The sequence below is a fragment of the Acanthisitta chloris genome, unplaced genomic scaffold (assembly GCF_000695815.1).
Source record: "Acanthisitta chloris isolate BGI_N310 unplaced genomic scaffold, ASM69581v1 scaffold9553, whole genome shotgun sequence".
In the NCBI taxonomy this organism is placed as follows: Eukaryota; Metazoa; Chordata; class Aves; order Passeriformes; family Acanthisittidae; genus Acanthisitta; species Acanthisitta chloris.
In genome coordinates this window covers 12,870-31,817 of record NW_008664337.1, presented here as the reverse complement: position 1 = coordinate 31,817, position 18,948 = coordinate 12,870, and the positions used below count along the sequence as shown (strand labels likewise).

At 50.0% G+C, this 18,948-nt stretch overlaps 1 protein-coding gene across 1 annotated transcript in view; it reads left to right on the top strand.

Moving 5' to 3' along the window:
* The window catches only part of EXTL3 (exostosin-like glycosyltransferase 3), a 29,991-nt gene extending 11,515 nt beyond the window's left edge, over positions 1-18,476 (top strand). The window contains exons 2-5 of the mRNA XM_009071308.1: positions 12,883-13,010; positions 15,820-15,964; positions 16,655-16,783; positions 18,267-18,476. Coding sequence (XP_009069556.1) covers positions 12,883-13,010; positions 15,820-15,964; positions 16,655-16,783; positions 18,267-18,476 — 612 coding nt within the window. The remainder of the gene's footprint in view (positions 1-12,882; positions 13,011-15,819; positions 15,965-16,654; positions 16,784-18,266) is intronic.
* Positions 18,477-18,948: the final 472 nt, after the last annotated feature.

Genomic DNA, 18,948 nt, shown 5'->3' with positions numbered 1-18,948 from the left:
GGAAGGGAAATGGTTTTTGTTCTCAACACTGAACTTTGAAAGTGTTTTTGGCAGGGAGGTTCAGTTTCCAGCCTGGATCTGGAAGGGCTAATCATGGCTTTGATCTCCAGGCTGCCCAGAGCCTGGCTGGTGGAAGTCTGGCTTATCTCTGTGGCAAGGGACAGCCCCAGGTTTTACTGTGACAGCAGAGAACTAAGGGAACAAGAAAAGCTTCAGAGCAGCTGTAAGATGGATAATTCTTTCCAATAAGGCTCATTTTCCTTTTGCTCTCAATGCAGGTGACAAAGGCAATTGGTTTCAAAACACTGGTATTAATTAGGCTGGTTTATCAGAAATTTATGAAAGGAATTGTTTTTAATTATGCTTCATTTGTGTGAACTCTGTAATTTCTAACACATGCTGGTCCTTAATTCCCAGCCCATACTGTGGGATGTGGGAGGTGATTCTGGTAGTGTGGATTCATCCTAACCATATGTTTGGCAGTAGTGTACTAACTACCTCTTGATGGAAGTGTTTTTTCCCCCTGGATTTTGTTTAACCAAGTCTTGGGATAAGCCAAGCTTTGAAGAACATGACATTCTCCATGGCTTGGGCATGGGGTTGGTTCTCCTCTGGATGGAAGACAGTGGGCTGGTGTGGTACATGGACTGGGTGAAGTAGGATTCAGCTAGGGGTTCCAATTGAAGCCTATGAGGAAAGGGAAATTCCTCAGAAACCCATCTGGGACTTGTATCCTGGTTTGTCATCAGCCACATTGAGGGAGAAGGTGTTTATTGCTTGCTGAGGTGAGATTGTGTTTGGGGAAAATGCCTCTCTCTTTATCTGATCACATTCAGGATGACATCCCAGCCCTATCCTCTGATATCTGAGCTGATGGAAATTGCTTTTCTCCAAGAGCTGTGCTCCTGGAACAATGAGGGATAAAATGCCTATTAGGGAATTGTGATATGGGTACTAGGATAGTTGTTTTCTTCTAACATTACATAAAGGAGCTCTCATCTCTAGACAATGGATTTGAGGACAGACATGCTGGCAGAAAGCTGTCTTTGTTTCATCCAGAACTTTCCCAGTGAGATCTCAGCCTTTTCATCTCACAAGTGCCCGGAAACCTTCCAGTCTGGAATAAACCTGGAAGCCAAAAGTGAGTTTGTGAGCCTGAGTGCTTTATGGTTGCTGCTCTCAGCCACATAAGCATTAATAAATCCTCTGTCCTCTTCCCGTCAAAAAAATAACCTACCTGCGAACTTGATGGCTTCTGGGCTCTGCTTCCATCTGAGCTTATACACGGACTCTTTTAGTAGCTGCTCAGTGAGTTCATAGTCTGACTCCAATTCCTTCCTCCCTTAGTTGGGATTTAATGTCCATTTGGATGCCTTCAGTCCCCAGAACTGAATGCCTGAGCTAAAGCTCTTCTAGTATGGGCCACAGCAACTTCTAAATGCTGAACATCACTGAGCATCATTGGGTGTAATGTGTTCTAAACAGTGAGCTGGGCCAGTTTTAACAAATCTAAAAATAAAGGCACCTGCTCTGCCAGGTGTTTTGTTTTCCTGCTGCAGTGGAAATCCTGTTTGACAGATCCCGAGAAGGAACCTGCTGAAGAAGTAATTGCACGACAATACAGAGGATTTGCACTGAGCAAGCTTCTGTTAATTAAAGCAGCCAAGCTATCAGCCAGAGAGCAAAGTGTGGAAAGATGAGCTCTGCTTCACTCAGTGAATAGAAAGAAGGTATTTCCAGTAATCCCCTGGGACCACAGCCCTTGGGTTTCCAGCACTTTCTTCTTTTCTGCCTCTCTGTTGTGCATTTCTCTGTCTCTAAGGTGGATGTTGCTGTGTTTCCATCCCATTGTTGCTGTTGACCTGGTATTGCACAGCAGCTGATGGGCTGGCAAGAGGAGGATATACCTCAGGGGTACTCCTGGACTGCCTTGCTGACTTTTCCATCTCTCTGTCTCACAGATGAGATGTGACAGCCCTTCCCAGATCCATCCCTGAGCTCTCAGTCCGTTTGCTGTCACACTTCTCGGCACGGACCGGGGAACTAGTAATGTGCCTTTTCCAGTGAAATTAGAAATGGACGAATTAGCTAGTGGAGACTGAGGTGTGACAGCCTGAGAGAGATCTGGGCTTCAGTAGTTTAGAAGTTTTGGGAGTTTGCTTGTTTATTTAAATAGGGTTGGGGAGTTGCAGTCTGAGTGGTTCTTTGGCTCTCGTATGAGTCTCGTATGTCTCTTCCAAGGTGAACAAGGTATTGAGATTGTACCTGGCATGACAGATCTCTGCCGAGTGCTCCATCAACTGCACAGCTGGGAAAGTGAGGCAGGCAGGAAAACTGAATATTTGGTCTGAAATAAGGTCAGGCTTTACCAGTCAGTTCCTTTTTGAGCTGGTCAGGTTTGTCTTCTTCCTCTGCACTGGCTGTATCACACAGCAGCTCTGTGTGTAGTTCAAGTGCAGGAACAGGATAGTCCTGGCCGTGGGCTCTTTCCTGGCCTCTTCTCATTCGGCTGCTCTGAAATTCACAAACTGCTCTGAAACAAATTGGCCCAAGCAGCATGTGGATATCCTTCTGCCCTTGTGCAGCTCTGCCCTGCCTGGTGCAGTGCCAGCTTCCCTGTAACCCCCAACACAGATCCAGGAGATGAGAACTAGTTCAGAGCAGTGGCCACTCTAACCTGATGTGCTCCTCAGGCTCTGCTGCCTTCAGGGACAGCCCAGGATGCTGTGAGGACCTGCAGCTGAATCCCAGGGCTCTGAGTTGGGTTAAATCTGAAGCACAAGGGTGGTACCCATTACCAGGCTCACTGGCAGTACACACATCCATCCCTGAGCTGTTGGTATTTACCAGTCTGGAAAGTTTTTACTACACACAAGTGGTTTGAATCCCCCATCCCTAAGCTCCAGGCACTACCACTCCACCTTGTGAAAGGAGTTAAAAGCTGCTGCCTGCCCTCTTTCTGTCTCTTTGCATGTTCTCTTTCTCAGCAGTGAGGCCTGGTCTGAAATGGCATCTCTGTGTTTTACTTAATATTAGCAAAGTGGTTTTAGTGCAGAAAGTGTAAGGCAGGTGTCCCCATTTCATCAGAACATGCTGCTGGGTCTTGTCTGGGGAGAGCTCAGTGGCCTGGATTGGATGGAAACACGGAGCCGGAGATGGGCTGCTGTGGAGATAGTGGGAAAAAGCTTCCCCTCAGACTGAATTTTATAGTGCAAATAAAATTAATCAGGGATGGAAATGGGGAAGCTGACATTAGCTGCTATTTTTTCCTGTATTAAGTGATACAGTGCTGTGCCTCTCCAGCCCTGAGCTCCTGGGTCACAGCCTTCTACATCCAACGCTCTTGTTCCACCACTTCACTTAATTGGGGCTACGCTGACAGACCTTGGGTGAAATTCAACAGGTTTCGTGACTTTGAATCTGAAAGGGCAACATTCCTATTGTGTAGGACTGACCTTTGCAAACCCTCCAACAGGCTTTTTCAGTCCAAAGATCTCTGAGTTGTTAGCAAGCATTCATCAACCTAACAGCTGCCCTGGGAGATTAGGGAAGGATAGACAGAGCTGGTTTGTTCAAACGCTGCCACTTCAGCTTGGGACATGCCACTAGTTTCAACAGGGCATTACATCATCACCTGAGCTTTAGAAAGAAAACTGCTTTATGAAACAGCCTTTTTCCTATTAAAATTACCACTATAGCATCCGAGGGCTATTTGGAGAGGAAAAGAGGCACAGAGGATGAAGTTCAGACAAATAACTGTGTACCTATGCCCCTGCTTGCATTGGATCTGTGCTGCAGACACTCCTGCTGCCATCCATAGGCTCCCGGGGTGTTTCAGCTCTGAGCTCTGGGACTGTTACTAGGCTGAGCAGAATTTAATTGGAATTTTCAGTCCTTGAATACCAGGACAGGATCTGCCAGGTGAAAGCAGGTTTGTGATGTTCATCCAGCTGCAACTTGAAAGAGCATTGATAAAGAACTGTGACATCTGTCAGAACATCACACTTGGCATGTACTTGGCAATGCTGAGGCACCTCCCATCCTGGGGGCAGTTCTGGGCCCTGGACATGGAGGGGCTGGAGGTGTCCAGGGAAGGGAACGGAGCTGGGGAAGGGGCTGGAGCAGCAGGAGCAGCTGAGGGAGCTGTGGGGGCTCAGCCTGGAGAAAAGGAGGCTCAGGGGAACCTTCTGCTCTCTGCAGCTCTCTGACAGGAGGTGCAGCCAGGTGGGGTCAGGCTCTGCTCCCAGGGAACGACAGGACAAGAGGAAACAGCCCCAAGTTGCACCAGGGAAGGTGTAGATTGGATATTAAGAACAATTCCTGCCTGGAAAGGGCTGTCCAGCCCTGGCACAGCTGCCCAAGGCAGGAGTGGAGTCCCCATCCCTGGAGGGAATTAACATCCCTGTGGATGTGACACTGGGAGACATGGATAGTGGTGGCCTTGGAAGCGTTGTGGGAATAGTTGGATTCAGTGATCTCCAAAGACTTTTCTAACCTTAATGATTCCATGATTCTGTGATCTCAGCTTTGGATATTGCCTATTTCATTGAAAAAAACACAAAATTTGGGTTAATAGTATTAAACCCTGAGTGTGAGCTCTTCCTTTTCAAATTACTTTCCGTGGTTTCATAGCAAACAGCACCTTGTACATCAGGCTCATGATCCCAGATGTCCTAATGGAAGTTGGATCATGACCTTTGATGTTCCCTGGTGCTCCACAGTTTTTCCCTGTGAGCTTTCATGTAAAGCACAGAGTGGAGTTTCAGAAAGTTGAGAAGGGAGAGAGCTGCAGCAATGGGAGATGAGGTATTTGAACATGGCAGGGAGTTATCCCAGTGATGTTCTTTGGAGCCAAGTAATTACAAATAATTGTAAAATAAATCTAATCAGACAACCAACTCAATGTGCAGCTTTAATTGCACAGCCACTAACAGCAACACACAGAGAGAACAAAAATGAATGAGTATCTGGATCCCTTTAATGTTAAAATAAACATTCTTCTCCCTCAGTTTCTCTAGGAAGATGCAGCAGCTGCTTCTGTATGAAAGTGAATAAATAATCAGTTTTATTTGTATCACAAGCTGTTTTCTCCTCTTGGAGACCAGCGACCCCCTGATCACAGCTGAGGAGTTTAAAAGGAGACCAAGTGTTTGCACATCTCATGTGCATGGACACAGGATCAGTTTAAAAAAAGGCTTTTCCATGGTATCTTCCTGTGTGGTTTTGTTCTCAGCAGGGGATAATTTATGCTGGGTTTTATGTTGCATTATTTAATTATGCCTATTTTAAAAATGCATCTGTTTTGCCAATTTGTATTCAGTGTGTGCTGCCTGTGGATAGCTCTGGAGCTAAATATCCTTTCAGTGAAACTCTTCTCGTACCTCTGGAGATGAGTCTTAAAATAGTCTATAAATCCTTTTAATTCAGATTTTGAAAAGGCTTTAAGTTGGAGGTAGCAAAGCACACAAGTCTAGAGGTTCAGGGCATCAAGGAGGGGCTGTGGCTGTTTCAAGGTGAAGGGGAAGCACTGGGGAAGGAGCAGGAGAATAATTAATACATGAGAAAGGGGATAATGGTAACTTTCCGATCCGTCTTTACAAGGAAAGATGAAAGGAAAAACAAGAAGGTGAAGAATTGCCAGGGGAAACCACTGCAAAACCCAAGGATGCCTCATCAGGCAGTGGATGACTAAAGAAACGTCCTGCTAAGAGTGTCTGAAGAGCTGGGTTTGGGTGGGTGTTCACATGAATGACTATTTTTTGTGCAAGTGCCATCAAACCAAGCAAAAGAGCAGATTCCAGAGGGTACATGTGGGATAGGTGAGAACTGGTCACTTGGTTTGATTGGCCTGGAGGAGAATGAGGGAAGACCTCCCCATGGTCTGCAGCTTCCTCACAAGGGGAAGTGAAGGGGCAGCACTGTCCTCTGCTTTCTGTGAGCAGTGACAGGACCCAAGGGAATGGCTGGAGCTGTGTCAGGGGAGGCTTCGACTGGATATGTGGAAAACCTTCTTCCCCCAGAGGGTGTTTGGGCACTGGAACAGCTCCCCAGGGCAGTGGTCATGGCCCCAAGCCTGACAGAGCTCCAGGAGTGTTTGGACAACACTCTCAGGAACAGGGTGGGATTGTTGGGGTGTTCTGTGCAGGGCCAAGGGTTGGACTCAATGATCCTTGTGGATCCCTTCCAAGTCAGGATATTTTGTGATTCTGTGATGTGGGAGAGGTCTGGGAATGAGCAGTGATGAAGTGCTGTCTCCTTTCTCCTGCCTGCTCTCCCCCTTGCCCAGCCACAGCTGATGGTGATGCTAGATCCAAGCATGTCCTGGACTCATCCAGACTGGCTGGAGTGGAGCTGGGAGCCAGACAGGAGTGAAGGGCTGGTTGGTGTGGAGGGGACCAGTCCTGAGGGGAGCATGTTCCTTTACAGCTGTGCCTCGGATGTAGGAAGATCTGAGCAGCCTGGAACTCCCTCCACAATGGCCTTGCAGGTGGTAATAGAGACCATTTAGGAGCTGTGGTCACACCATGCCTGTTTATCAATATCTGCTGGATCTGAGCGTGCTAACCCCAGGATAACATCAAAATATCGTTGTCTTGACAAACACCTCAGAGAGCTGCTTCGTGCATCCGTGATTTTCCCTTTGCGTCCCAAGTTTTTTTAACATTAATTATCACAAGCACAGTCAAAAGAGCATCCATTTCTTCACAAAATGCCAATCTGCTGAGATCTGCCAGTGCTGGCAGCATTTCTGGAAGGAGCTTTGACACCATGTGTCAAAGTGCAGGGCTGCAGTTCCCCCTGGATTTGCAGCTCATCGGGAGCTGTCAGAAATGCTCTGGAGTCCCACGTCCCGCTGGACTAATTTCCTTGAGTTTTCAGGTCTGTGTTGGGAAAGAGCGTGATTGTGGGGAGGAGAGGCATCATCCCAGGGGCTTGGTTGTGCTGGAGATGCCATGCCAGCATCCCATCCTCTGCCTGCCCACTCAGCCTGGCAGCGTGCCGGGAGGAGCCTCCTGGTACAGCAAGGGAGGCCTGATTTGTTCATTACGAAACGAAGAGCTGCTGGCTGAGCTGAGAGCCTGGACGTGTGCTTTGGCTTTGGAAAGCAGGATGCTGGCCAGTAGGAACTGGATGAATTTCTGTCCTCTGAGGGTTTTCTCATGGTGGGAGTTGAGACTGGCAGGAGGAAAGAGTTCGGTGTGGGCAGGGCAGGACACCAGCACTGCCGAGTGTGGTGCTGCACTTTGAGGAGGCAGTTGGTTATCTGTCCTTGGTAAGGGCAGTTGAGCTGATCTGAGGTCTGGGCTGAGAGCTGTGATGGTCCTGCCAGCTTTTGTGGAGCGTCTCAGCTTGCTCAGGAGCAGGTAGTGATAAAATACTGAGAAAATCAGGGGCGTAATGTGGACTTGGTCAGACTTGTGTGATTTATACCAGTGTCATCTCACTGGGAATGGGTGGAGAGCTGCAGAGATTTTTGGTGGCATCTGTACTGATGGCAACAACTGCTTTGGCTTCTCCTTGGCAGCTGCTTTGGCAGTCAGCTTGGCTGCTCATCTTGGAGCCAGTGCTCACATGTGGTGTCTGCCTGGGATTGACCTCTGCAGCTCTGACATGAGAAATGGGGGAAGGTAGCACAGAGCATGAAGAAATAAGGATCAAAGAAATGTTTAAGAAAATGAACCTCAGGTGTGTAGTTTCCATATGGATCCTCTCCCAGTGACTCCCTGTAGTCAGGATGTTTACAGAATCATTGAGGTTGAAAAAGGCCTCCAAGATCACTGAGTCCAACCCATGACCCATCACACTTTGTCAGCTAGACCAGAGCACTGAGTGCCACATCCAGTCATTTCTTGGACACCTCCGGGGATGGTGACTCCACCAGATCCTTGGGCAGCACAGTCCAGTGCCTGACAGCCCTTTCCATGAAGAAATTCTTCCTGATGTCCAGCCAGAGACAGTTTTTTGTCTCCTTCTGACATCCCAAACTTGTTGCTTCATTTCCAGTGCATCAGTGCAAACCCATTCTGACAGCTGTGCTCCCGAAAAACACACAGCTTCCAGGAGGATACTGTTCAGTGGGACCAGACAGACCTGTCTTCCTTGTCCACATCTCTGGTCACATTGGCAGAGAAGAAAGTGCCAGTCTGATCTAACACCTTCACTGCAGAGGGAGTGGGGAATGGAGTCAGCCATGGTAATAAAGGATGTGATTTATCCTGCTTACAGATACATGAATCTGCACATACTTCACTCCTTCCAAAGAGTCATGTAAATAATCCCAGCACTTGTGTCTGATGTGTAGAGGGAAGGGATCTGGTGTAAGGGCTGATCTGAGCAACTTTCTTACTCAAAAGATGTCTGAATTTGTCCAAACTAGGAGTTGAAAAGAAATATCTGATTAGTTTCAGGGATCCTTGGTATCTGCTTGTTGTTCCCACCTGCTGGAATTCACCATCTCCCAAGGTCCTCTAACAGAGCACTCCCTGACCTCTATTAAGCCTAGTTTGGCTGATTTTTAATAGATTTCTTTTCCACTTTAGCAGCCACATGTGCTCATGGGAGAGCTGGAGAAGCCTTGACTTCCCATTAGCTTTCTGCACAAAGAAAGGTGGATGGGAAGCAGCCTGCTCAGCTTGGATTGAGGGTGTGGGTGGGGTGAAGATCATCAGCTCCCAAGTATACAAATCATGCCTTCCTTGATGGGTGGGGATGATGATGATGACAAATGCACCTCTGGAGCCAAGTCCCAAGTGCTCAGATGGGTCACCCATGATCTAGGAGATGTGTTACCACTCTTCTTAATGGAGAGGATCTGAATGCTTATCTATTTTTTCCTGTGAGGGTGGTCAGACACTGGCACAGGTTGCCCAGGGAGGCTGTGACTGCCCCAACCCTGGCAGTGTTCAAAGACAGATTGGATTAAGCCTTGAGCAACCTGCTCTGGTGGGAGGAGTCGTGCCCAGGGCAGGAGTTGGGACTAGATGATCTCTAAGGTCTGTTCCAAGCCCTTAACTTTCTGTGATTCTCTGATTTGTCAGTGAAGGTCCTGGTTGGGAGCTTTGCCCCAGGTGAGGTCCTGGGCAGATCCCACCCCTGAGGTCAGTGCTGAGCTGAGTTTTGCCGAGGGCTTTGCTCCAGCCCAGTGGATCAGTCCTGGGGACAGCAGCAAGGAAAAGGACACAGCCCGGGAGCCTCTGGCTTGAGCTCTCCCCCGCGAAGCAGGAGACTTGCTTCACTGAGTCTTATTAATAAAACCTTCCAAGTTGGTGCCAAGAAAAGGGATTGACAGCACTGTAAATCCGTGTCCTCCCTGGAGGACTGTGCTGGCAGGAGCTCTCAGCTTTTCCCTTCCAAGTCTAGATCGAGGTCAGCTCTTCAGGAGGAAGAGGCAAATGCATTTGGCTACTGTGTCTTCAGCCCTGTAATTCCCAGCTGCATGGTGAAAAGGAGCTCGTGGTGTCCTCATCCCCACTCTGCTGGGATTGACAGCACTGTAAATCCGTGTCCTCCCTGGAGGACTGTGCTGGCAGGAGCTCTCAGCTTTTCCCTTCCAAGTCTAGATCGAGGTCAGCTCTTCAGGAGGAAGAGGCAAATGCATTTGGCTACTGTGTCTTCAGCCCTGTAATTCCCAGCTGCATGGTGAAAAGGAGCTCGTGGTGTCCTCATCCCCACTCTGCTGTTTTCATAGTTGTATGCTAAGGTAAGGGGTTAGAATGGACCTTATAGATCATCTAGTCTCAACCCCCTGCCCTGGGCAGGGACACCTCCCACCAGACCAGGTTGCTCCAGGTTTTATCCAACCTGGAATGAACACTGACAGGTTGGGGCAGCCACAACCTCCCTGGGCAACCTGTGCCAATGCCTCACCACCCTCACAGGAAAAAACTTCCCCCATCTCGTTTGGGTTGAATTAGCACATCTTTGGGAATGATGGAAATGGATCCTTTACCTGAGATCTTCCTCCTCGTCTCCCCAAGTTATCCAGCTCTCCTAAGGGCATCCTTCTGGCTTTTGTTCTCACAGAGACCTGATGTGAGCAACGAGGCTCCTGGTTTCTTGCAGAGTTTGCTCTTTGCCCAGGAATCAATCCAGTTCACTAAGCTGAGCTGCCAAAGCTTCTCCAAGGGCACAGGCATCCTTCACATTTTCACCCTCAAATTATATGTGACACTTAATTTAAAACTCAAGCATGAAGCCTCACTAGCAAGGAGATTGCTGGGAGGTATTGATTTTGCTGCATTTTTTATATTTATGAATAAAAACACACTATAAAGTATTGGTTAAGGACATTATGGCTGGGCAGACTCTGGATTTATGCTCTGATTTTGTTCTCTCTAACATTTTAAAGATCCATTTGTCCAGTGCGTCTGTGAACAACAAACACCAGGAGCAAATGGACCTCATAGTGGTGTGGTTTGGGCTCCTTTAGTCAAAAAAATCCCATGGTGTGGAACTAGATCACCTTGAGTTTGCTCAGAAGTTTTCAGACTGCTCAGGAGGTTCATGATTTTGAGCTGGGGAGGCATTTAGCTGATGGCAAAGTGTTGTAAAGAAAATTATTCCCAAGGAAAAACCCAAAATAATCAAAATAAGACAGGCAAAAGTACAAAATCATGGACAAGTTTGAGTCTGGAGGGGTGGGAATTTGTGTACAGGTCTTAGACTGATGCTTGGTCGGTGTTTAGAGCCTTAAGATTTGCTGTAAGGGAAAGTGTCTTTTCGATAGATGTGCTGGGGTCTCTCTTGTAGTTCACTGACTGATTTCATGTCCTCTTCATTATTTTAATCCCCTTGGATAAGGGTAACTGCTGACTTTCATTTTGCTGGAGCACAGTGTTTCAGCTTTGCTGAGGGAACAACTTTCGTTGGGTTCTGACAGAGCTCTTGGCCCAAGATTGTTGAGAAAGAACAGGAGAAACAGCTCTGGGTGAGAGATTGAGCCCTCAGTGTACGATAAAGGACAGAGAGAGGGTAGGTTATGGCTCTTGTGGGCTGTTCTGGAGCAGGTCAGACCCAAGGACAGCAGCTGGGAGCTGAAGGCACATAGTTCACAAGGAGCAACGTTGAGGTTTGAGAGGGAACATCTCAGAGGAAAGTGTTCCCACTGTTGATGTCATCAAGTGGAGACAGGATGCTTTTCTGGCAGAGATGCTTCTACCAGCGACAGCTCAGGTCTGAGGTGAGGTCCCTGTGACCTGGGTCCTGCAGAAGGTCAATGTAGGTGACTTAGGGAATCACAGATTGGTTTGGGTTGGAAGGGACCTTAAAGACCATCTAGTTCCAACCCCCTCCCACCAGCCCAGGTTGCTCCAAGCCCTGTCCAACCTGGCCTAAAATGCTTCCAGGGATGGAGCAGCCACAGCTGCTCTGGGCAACCTGTGCCAGTGCCTCAGCACCCTCACAGCCAAGAATTTATTCCCAATATCCCATCTCTCCCTGCCCTCTGGCAGTGGGAAGCCGTTCCCCCTTGTCCTGTCCCTCCATCCCTTGTCCCAAGTTCCTCTGCAGCTCCCTTGGAGCCCCTTGAGGCACTGGAAGGGGCTCTAAGGCCTCTCTTGAGCCTTCTCTTCTCCAGGCTGAACACTCCCAGCTCTCCCAGCCTGGATCCATGGCAGAGTTGCTCCAGCCCTTGGAGCATCTCTGTGACCTCCTCTGGAATCACTCCAAGTCCATGTCCTTCCAGTGCTGAGGATTGCAGAGCTGAACAGTGTGTGGTGTTGCCTCCTTCTTGCTTCCCTCCTCACCCCCCATTCCCACCATCATTCCTGCATCCTCTCTTTGCCAGCAGTTCCCAGGTAGAGGAGATATCCCTGGAAGCATCTGCTGCCTCACAATAACTCCGAAAGTAAATCCAAGTGCTGAGCTGATTTTTGTGATGCTTCTCCACCTCAGGAGGGAGAGTGGGAAGAAATTCCTGTGCCAACATTGTCTCTGCTTTTGCTATGTCCTTAAGGCACTAATTGCACTGCAGCGCTCCAGGGTCGGAATGTTGCTGGCTCTGCTTTGGCCCTGCTCCACCATAGCTCAGAACTGCCTAATTTGGTGCTTTTGATGGATCTTCAGTGAAATATTTAACATATTCCTGTCAAATGTTCCACCTCCCCAGCAGCTATTGATGGATGAAAGCTCCAACACTGGCTTTGCACGGGAATTTAATGTTCCCAGCTGTCCCTCAGGTCCCAATACAAATATTCCCACTGGTAATGGTTTCAGCTTCGGCTTTTTTGTGGCTGGAAAAAATGTAATTTTATTCAATGGAGTTTTACTGCTGTGACACCTTAATCTTTTCACCAGGCTGGACTTTATGTTTAAATGGAGATTGTTTGGAGGAGAGACAGGGAAATGACTGGAGGGAGTGAATGGGATGGGAAACTGGGATGAACTGAGTGGCTGTGGATCGGGTGGGGCAGGCAAAAACTGTAAGAGGAAGGGAGAAGGGTCCAGTGTGGGCAGGTTTGGGATGGATATCCGGAAAAGGTTTTTCCTCCACAGGCTCGTTGGGCACCAGTGAAGTGATCACGGCCCCAGAGCTCAAGGAGTGTTTGGACAACACTCTCAGGCACAGGATGGGACTGGTGGGTGTCCTGTGCAGGGCCTGGAGTTGGACTTGATGGTCCTTGTGGGTCCCTTCCAGCTCAAGGTACTCTGTGATCCTCTTATGATTCTAAGAAGGGGGAAAAATTCCATAGGATTTTACACACATACGGCTGCGGATAAGGGGAATTGCTGGGGCTGGTGCTCTTTGGCTGGAAAGCATTCCCTATTGCAGGAGCTGCAAAGCATTCCCTATTGCAGGAGCTGCACACCCGGAATGTGCAGCCCCAAGGCCCAGGTCTGTTCCTCAGGCACACACAGACACTGACTGTCGTGTTCCTCACGCAGGTTGTCCGCACGGAGAAGAACAGCCTGAACAACCGTTTCCTGCCGTGGGACGAGATCGAGACGGAGGCGATCCTGTCCATCGACGACGACGCTCACCTGCGCCACGACGAGATCATGTTCGGCTTCCGGTGAGCGACCTCTGCACGTTCAGCCCTTGCACCCAAACTGCTGTTCCCCACATCCAGGCTCTGCTCAGGTGCAGTGTGGCCTCGTGGCTAAAGGCAGGGCCAGAGTTAGGGCACATCCCTTCCCATGGCTTTCCAACTCCATTGCTTGGAGAAATATCCACTAATGGGCTGTTTAACAAGTGCAGGTGATTGGGTTTATCCCAGGTTGTCCATGCAATCCTGATCCTCACACTTCTTAGCCTCAGTTCTTCAGCTTTTGCTGTGTTGGTAAAATGGTGTTGGGGGTCTGTAGCTTCCTGGGGTGGATGGAAACTGGAAAACAAAATGCTGCACTGCATCCTTCACGTGCCATAGGCAAGGCCAGGACGTGATGTTCATGTGCTCCTGGTGGCTGCTGTCCTCTGCTCCATCTGGGATTGGGATGTGACACCTCTTTGGGCATTTTTGCCTGAAGAACATGGAAAAGTCAGATGTTACACAGCAAAGGGTGGTGTTGGTTGCTTTCATTCTCACCACTGCTCTGCTCCAGCATATATGTTTTCCCTTGCCTTTTCCCTGGCAGAAAGCTCCTGATCACAGGGCCGAGGCAGAGGCAGTTCCGTGGGCTCCTGCCGTGGGATGTTTGTGCCAGCTGCTCCTGCAGCTCCTACAGCCAAACCTCACTGACTGCCAAAAGCTGCTGGGAGTGAGGATGGCACGAGGAGAGAGCACTGGAGCTTGTTTGGCCATGGATTGTCGGGGCAGGACTGCGATCCCAAATCCCAGAACAGCTGCCTGGGGGTGGGAGACAGGGACCAGCTCTCACCAAAATGTGTTTGGGAGGAGGATTAAAAGGCACAAAATGCCTGGAAACCCACCAGGCTCCCTCAGAGAGATGAGAAACGAGGTGTGAGAGGGATTAAAGCCAGAGGAGGTGTCAAGACTCTTGGATTCCCTTCCTTGCTCCATTCCAGGCTCTTTATCTGAACTGGGCTGTTATTTCCTCCTCTTTGGTCTCTGTTTTCCTTCTCCTGGCCAAGGCTTTGGTGATTAGCCCTGGAGGGCATCAAATGAAGTTTGTGAGTGCTGTGTACTACTCTCACTCATATCCCTGCTTCCAGACACCTCGTTCCCACAAAGCCTCTCTGTGTTAACACACTGAGCCAGGGAAGAGCCGGAGTCAGGGAATGGAGAGAATATCTGCACACAACAACTGTGTTTTGTCGAAACTTTGCTTTGGGCTGTAATTCCTGGGGCAAAAAGCCTCATTTTTTCCCTGTTTGCTGCTCAGGAGGGAGCTGGAGGCAGGAGCCCTGAGCACACCCAAGATGATTCTCTGGAGAAATCCTTATTTTTGTGGCTGAGTTGGGAAAGAAAAAGTGTCACATTCGTAGGAAAGTGAGACGTGGGAGAAGTGAAAGGGAATGAGTAGTTTCGACTTCAGCTTTTCCAAACAGTCACGCTGGATTGACAGGAACTGCAGCAAACAAGGGCTGGGGGGAGGAGGGAGCCAGGGAAACTGCTGGAGATGTTCATTCCTTGGGATTCATTAGTAGGTTATCTCAGAGTTTTGATAATCTGAGTAGAGGATTGAACAATAAACACATCTGTGCTCCTGCTGTGTCCTTAAGTTAAGGAAAGCTCAGGGCTCTGGGAATCTCAGTCTCCTCGTAGCTCCTCCTATAGCTCTCCAGGAACAAGACCTGTGGGTGGAACTTGAATCCACACAAGGGAAAAACCAAAGAGGCCACTTTCTGCCCTGTTTGTACCTGGGCAAAAGGGAAAACCCTTCTGTGTCCAACAGGGAGTTGTTTCTTGCAGTGTGGTTATTGGGTTTGGAGACACAGCTTGGATGTTAGGGAGATGGGATGGGATGATCCAAAGGCAGCCAGCACTTCTGCCAGTGGGAGCTGGACTTATTGCCCAGATTAGGCATTAGGCACTGACTCTTCTTGTAATTATTCCTGCCAGTGGTTAAGTTACCCTGTGGGATTTCTCTTGAGGAGTATGAGCAGATGAGAGCAGAATATTAAGCCAAGCCCACGCTCCCATGTGCAAACCTTGGGATTTAATTCCCTACAGCTCAGCTGTGAGCATGTGTTGGAGTGAGAGATGCACTTATGGCTCCAGAGGTTTTTCCTGTATGGCCAGAGCCTGGGAAGTTGCTGGGTGCTGGTTTGGGATGGGGAGCTGGAAGTTTGGTACTCCAGATCCTCTGTCTGGAGACATCAGGGTCTTCAGCATCTCAGCAGCTTTCATACAATCCCAGAATCCCAGAATGGTTTAGGCTGGAAGGGACTTTAAAGGTCATCTCATTCCACCTTGCTGCCCTGGGCAGGGACACCTTCCACCAGCCCAGGTTACTCCAAGCCCTGTCCAGCCTGGCCTTGAAGCTTTCCTAACGGGAGATTGATGTTATCTCAGCTTTGCAGAGGACTCTGAACATCTGGGAGATGGAAAGTCTCAGGGATTTGGGAAAGGCCAGAAGACACTGGTATCTGCACTTAGTTTTCTTTTAAACCTATAGAACTGCCCTTGTGAGTTAGAAAATCCCTAATTTATGGATTAGGAGCACTTTTCCACGTGCATAAACAACTGGAATGTGTCTCTGGGAGAGAAACACGTTGACAATATTTATCCTTTAGCCCAAACTGCAATGTCTGTTGGCCATTCTTTGGATGAGCAGTTCTGTAGAGACATCTCCATCCCCTGGAGCCTCTCGGCAGCCTCTGTTTGTTGGGAGCCACGTGGTGGTTCCGAGCCGGAGCTGTGCTCAGCCCGGGACGCGCTCCCAGGGTCGCTGTCTCAGCCCAGGGCTCTGTGTTTGCAGCGTGTGGAGAGAGGCGAGAGATCGCATCGTGGGCTTCCCTGGCCGCTACCACGCCTGGGACATCCCCCACCAGTCCTGGCTCTACAACTCCAACTACTCCTGCGAGCTCTCCATGGTACTCACTGGTGCTGCCTTCTTCCACAAGGTGAGACCTCACGGCCACAGCACCCCGCGCTGCCCCTCCCTCCTCAGAGGAACCCGAGGCTGTAGCTTTGGGGGGTTGTATTTTTTAAGGAATAAATTTTGGAGCTCTCTGCTCCTTTTCCCTCAGTTCCTCCCAATCAGAACACAGCCAACAGCTGGTCCTGTGCTGTCCTAGCACCCTGGGAAGGTTAGCCACCTGCTACTGCTGCCGGGTTGACTCCTCAGCAGCAAAGACAGCAAGATCTGAGGGGGCTGAAAGCCCGTTCCTCAGTTTCTGAGGTGACAGGGTGGTGTCTGTGGGTAGACTTGCAGCTGCAGTTGCTGCAGCAGATCTTGATGCAGGATTAGCTCCATTACAGGCAGTCTTTCTGCTGCCATCCTTGAGTTTTGAGTCAAACATGCCCCAGCAGGGGTGGTCAGACACTGGCACAGGTAGCCCAGGGAGGCTGTGGATGCCCCAACCCTGGCAGTGTTCAAAGCCAGGAAGACTCTGGTCTGGTGGGATATGTCCCTGCCCAGGGCAGGAGTTGGGACTAGATGATCTCTAAGGTCCATTCCAAACCCTAAACATATTATGAAATATGTCCCATATCTCAGTGCTCACCTGTGGTGCCATGAGTGGCACAAGTGGTGAGTGAGCACTTACTGCTGGGACCACCTTGAGCACCTTGTGGCTTTTCACCCTTCCCAGTACTACGCCTACCTGTACTCCTACGTGATGCCGCAGGCCATCCGCGACATGGTGGATGAGTACATCAACTGTGAGGACATCGCCATGAACTTCTTGGTCTCCCACCTGACAAGGAAACCTCCCATCAAGGTAAAGCACCCCCTGGTTGTCCTTGGGTTGGCACTTCTGGAGAAGCAGTGATTGTGTCTCTGTGTTTGAAAGGCAGTGGTGTGTTAGGGGCTGCTCTGCTCCAGGGAAATCAGTCCAGGTGGAAAGCTCAGCCCTTAGAAGCCACCAAATCCCTGTCACAGCAAGTGGATGGATTGGGGTTTGACATTACAAGACTAAACCAGCCTAAATTCCTGGTCTAATGGAAGGTGTCCCTGCCCATGGCAGGGGTTGGAACTGGATGATCTTTAAGGTCCATTCCAACCCAAACCATTCCATGATTCTATGCCTTATGCTGCAGCTCAGGCTGGAGGGTTCCTGGCTCGGCCAAGGCCCTTTTGAGCAGCTGATCCCAAACCCACAAATTTCCTTCTTTCCAGCACAAGTAGCAATGATTCCTCGCTGGTTTTGTGAGGCTTTCCAGAGGCATTTGGACTCATCTGTGTAACCAAGCTGAAATTCCCCTGCCCTGGGATGGCAAGTGAATGTCACAGGTTTGACCACAGATTTTGGATGTAGATCATTCTGCTCTTTACCAGTGCTGGCAAAGTGCTCTTTCAGCCATGAGTATGTCACCATCATGAGCAGCTGCCTTGGAGGTGGGTTTTCCTGTATGGTGTTCCCAGCAGGAGCTGCTGTGAGGTAGAGGTTGTAGAGCTGAGAGAAGAATCTGACCAAAACCAAGGGGCACTGTGATGGGATATCTGGTTCAAGGCAGACGAGGAGGCCCTTAATCACCTTTAATCAAGGGGTGGCCCCTCAGCACCTTCTGAAAATTGGAGCCTCCTCCAAAGATCTTTGAGTGCCCAAAACAAGAGGTGCCCCAAATTACTAATTTTTCTGTAGCATCTGTGGGCAGCAGGTGAGGGGGAGATTCTGCCCCTCTGCCCCACTCAGGTGAGACTCACCTGCTGTGCTGCCTCCAGCTCTGGGGCACCAACACTAGAAGGATGTGGAGCTGCTGGAGCGAGTCCAGAGGAGGCTATGGAGATGCTCCAAGGGCTGGAGCAGCTCTGCTATGCTGGGAGAGCTGGGTGTGTTCAGCCTGGAGAGGAGAAGGCTCCGGGGAAACCTTAGAGCCCCTTCCAGTGCCTCAAGGGGCTCCAAGAGAGCTGCAGAGGGACTTGAGATGGAGTGACAGGGCACAGGGAATGGCTTCCCACTGCCAGAGGGCAGGGAGAGATGGGATATTGGGAAGGAATTCTTGGCTGTGAGGGTGGTGAGGCACTGGCACAGGTTGCCCAGAAAAGCTGTGGCTGCTCCAAACCTGGGAGTGTTCCAGGCCAGGTTGGACAGGGCTTGGAGCAACCTGGTCTGGTGGGAGGTGGCCCTGGAACTGGACAAGCTTTAAGGTCCCTTCCAACCCAAACCATTCTGGGATCCTGTCTGTATCCAAGTCCCTGGGCACAGAGAGGACATCCCCTGCTGGGGCAGTGTGTGACCCCCTCTGTCCCTGCCCTCACAGGTGACCTCCCGCTGGACGTTCCGCTGTCCGGGCTGTCCCCAGGCTCTCTCGCACGACGACTCGCACTTCCACGAGCGACACAAGTGCATCAACTTCTTCGTCAAGGTGTATGGCTACATGCCCCTGCTCTACACGCAGTTCCGCGTCGACTCGGTCCTCTTCAAGACACGCCTGCCCCACGACAAGACAAAATGCTTCAAGTTCATCTAGAACTGGGAGCATCCGGGTGCTCCTGCCCTGAACTCCAGCCAGAGCCAGGGGAGGGTGCAGGGGGGTGGTTTGTTGGGGCTGTTTGCTCTGGACTTCCTCCCGCCGAGCAAACAGGACGGCCCGGATTGGGGATGGGCACATTTCCCTCTCCTCTCCCACCCTTCCCACAGTGACTCGACCGAGCGCCGGGGGACAGGACCTCACGGCGTCCCTGCAGCACTCCCTAGGATCGTACACTGAGGAATGGCATGTTGGCTAGTGGCTCTGCCTAGCCAAGGGCAGCCATTCTTTTTAATTATAATTATTGTTATTTAAAATGAAAGTGTTTTAGATTTGCCACCTGAGGCGCTTTTTTGTTTTCTTTCCCCCCCCCATCCCCTTTCCCCCTCAGGCCCTGTTGGCTCACTGAGGGGACCATAGCAAGGCTAGGTTGGAGGTGTTGGAGTGCAGCATCAAGGCAGCTCTGGCACCA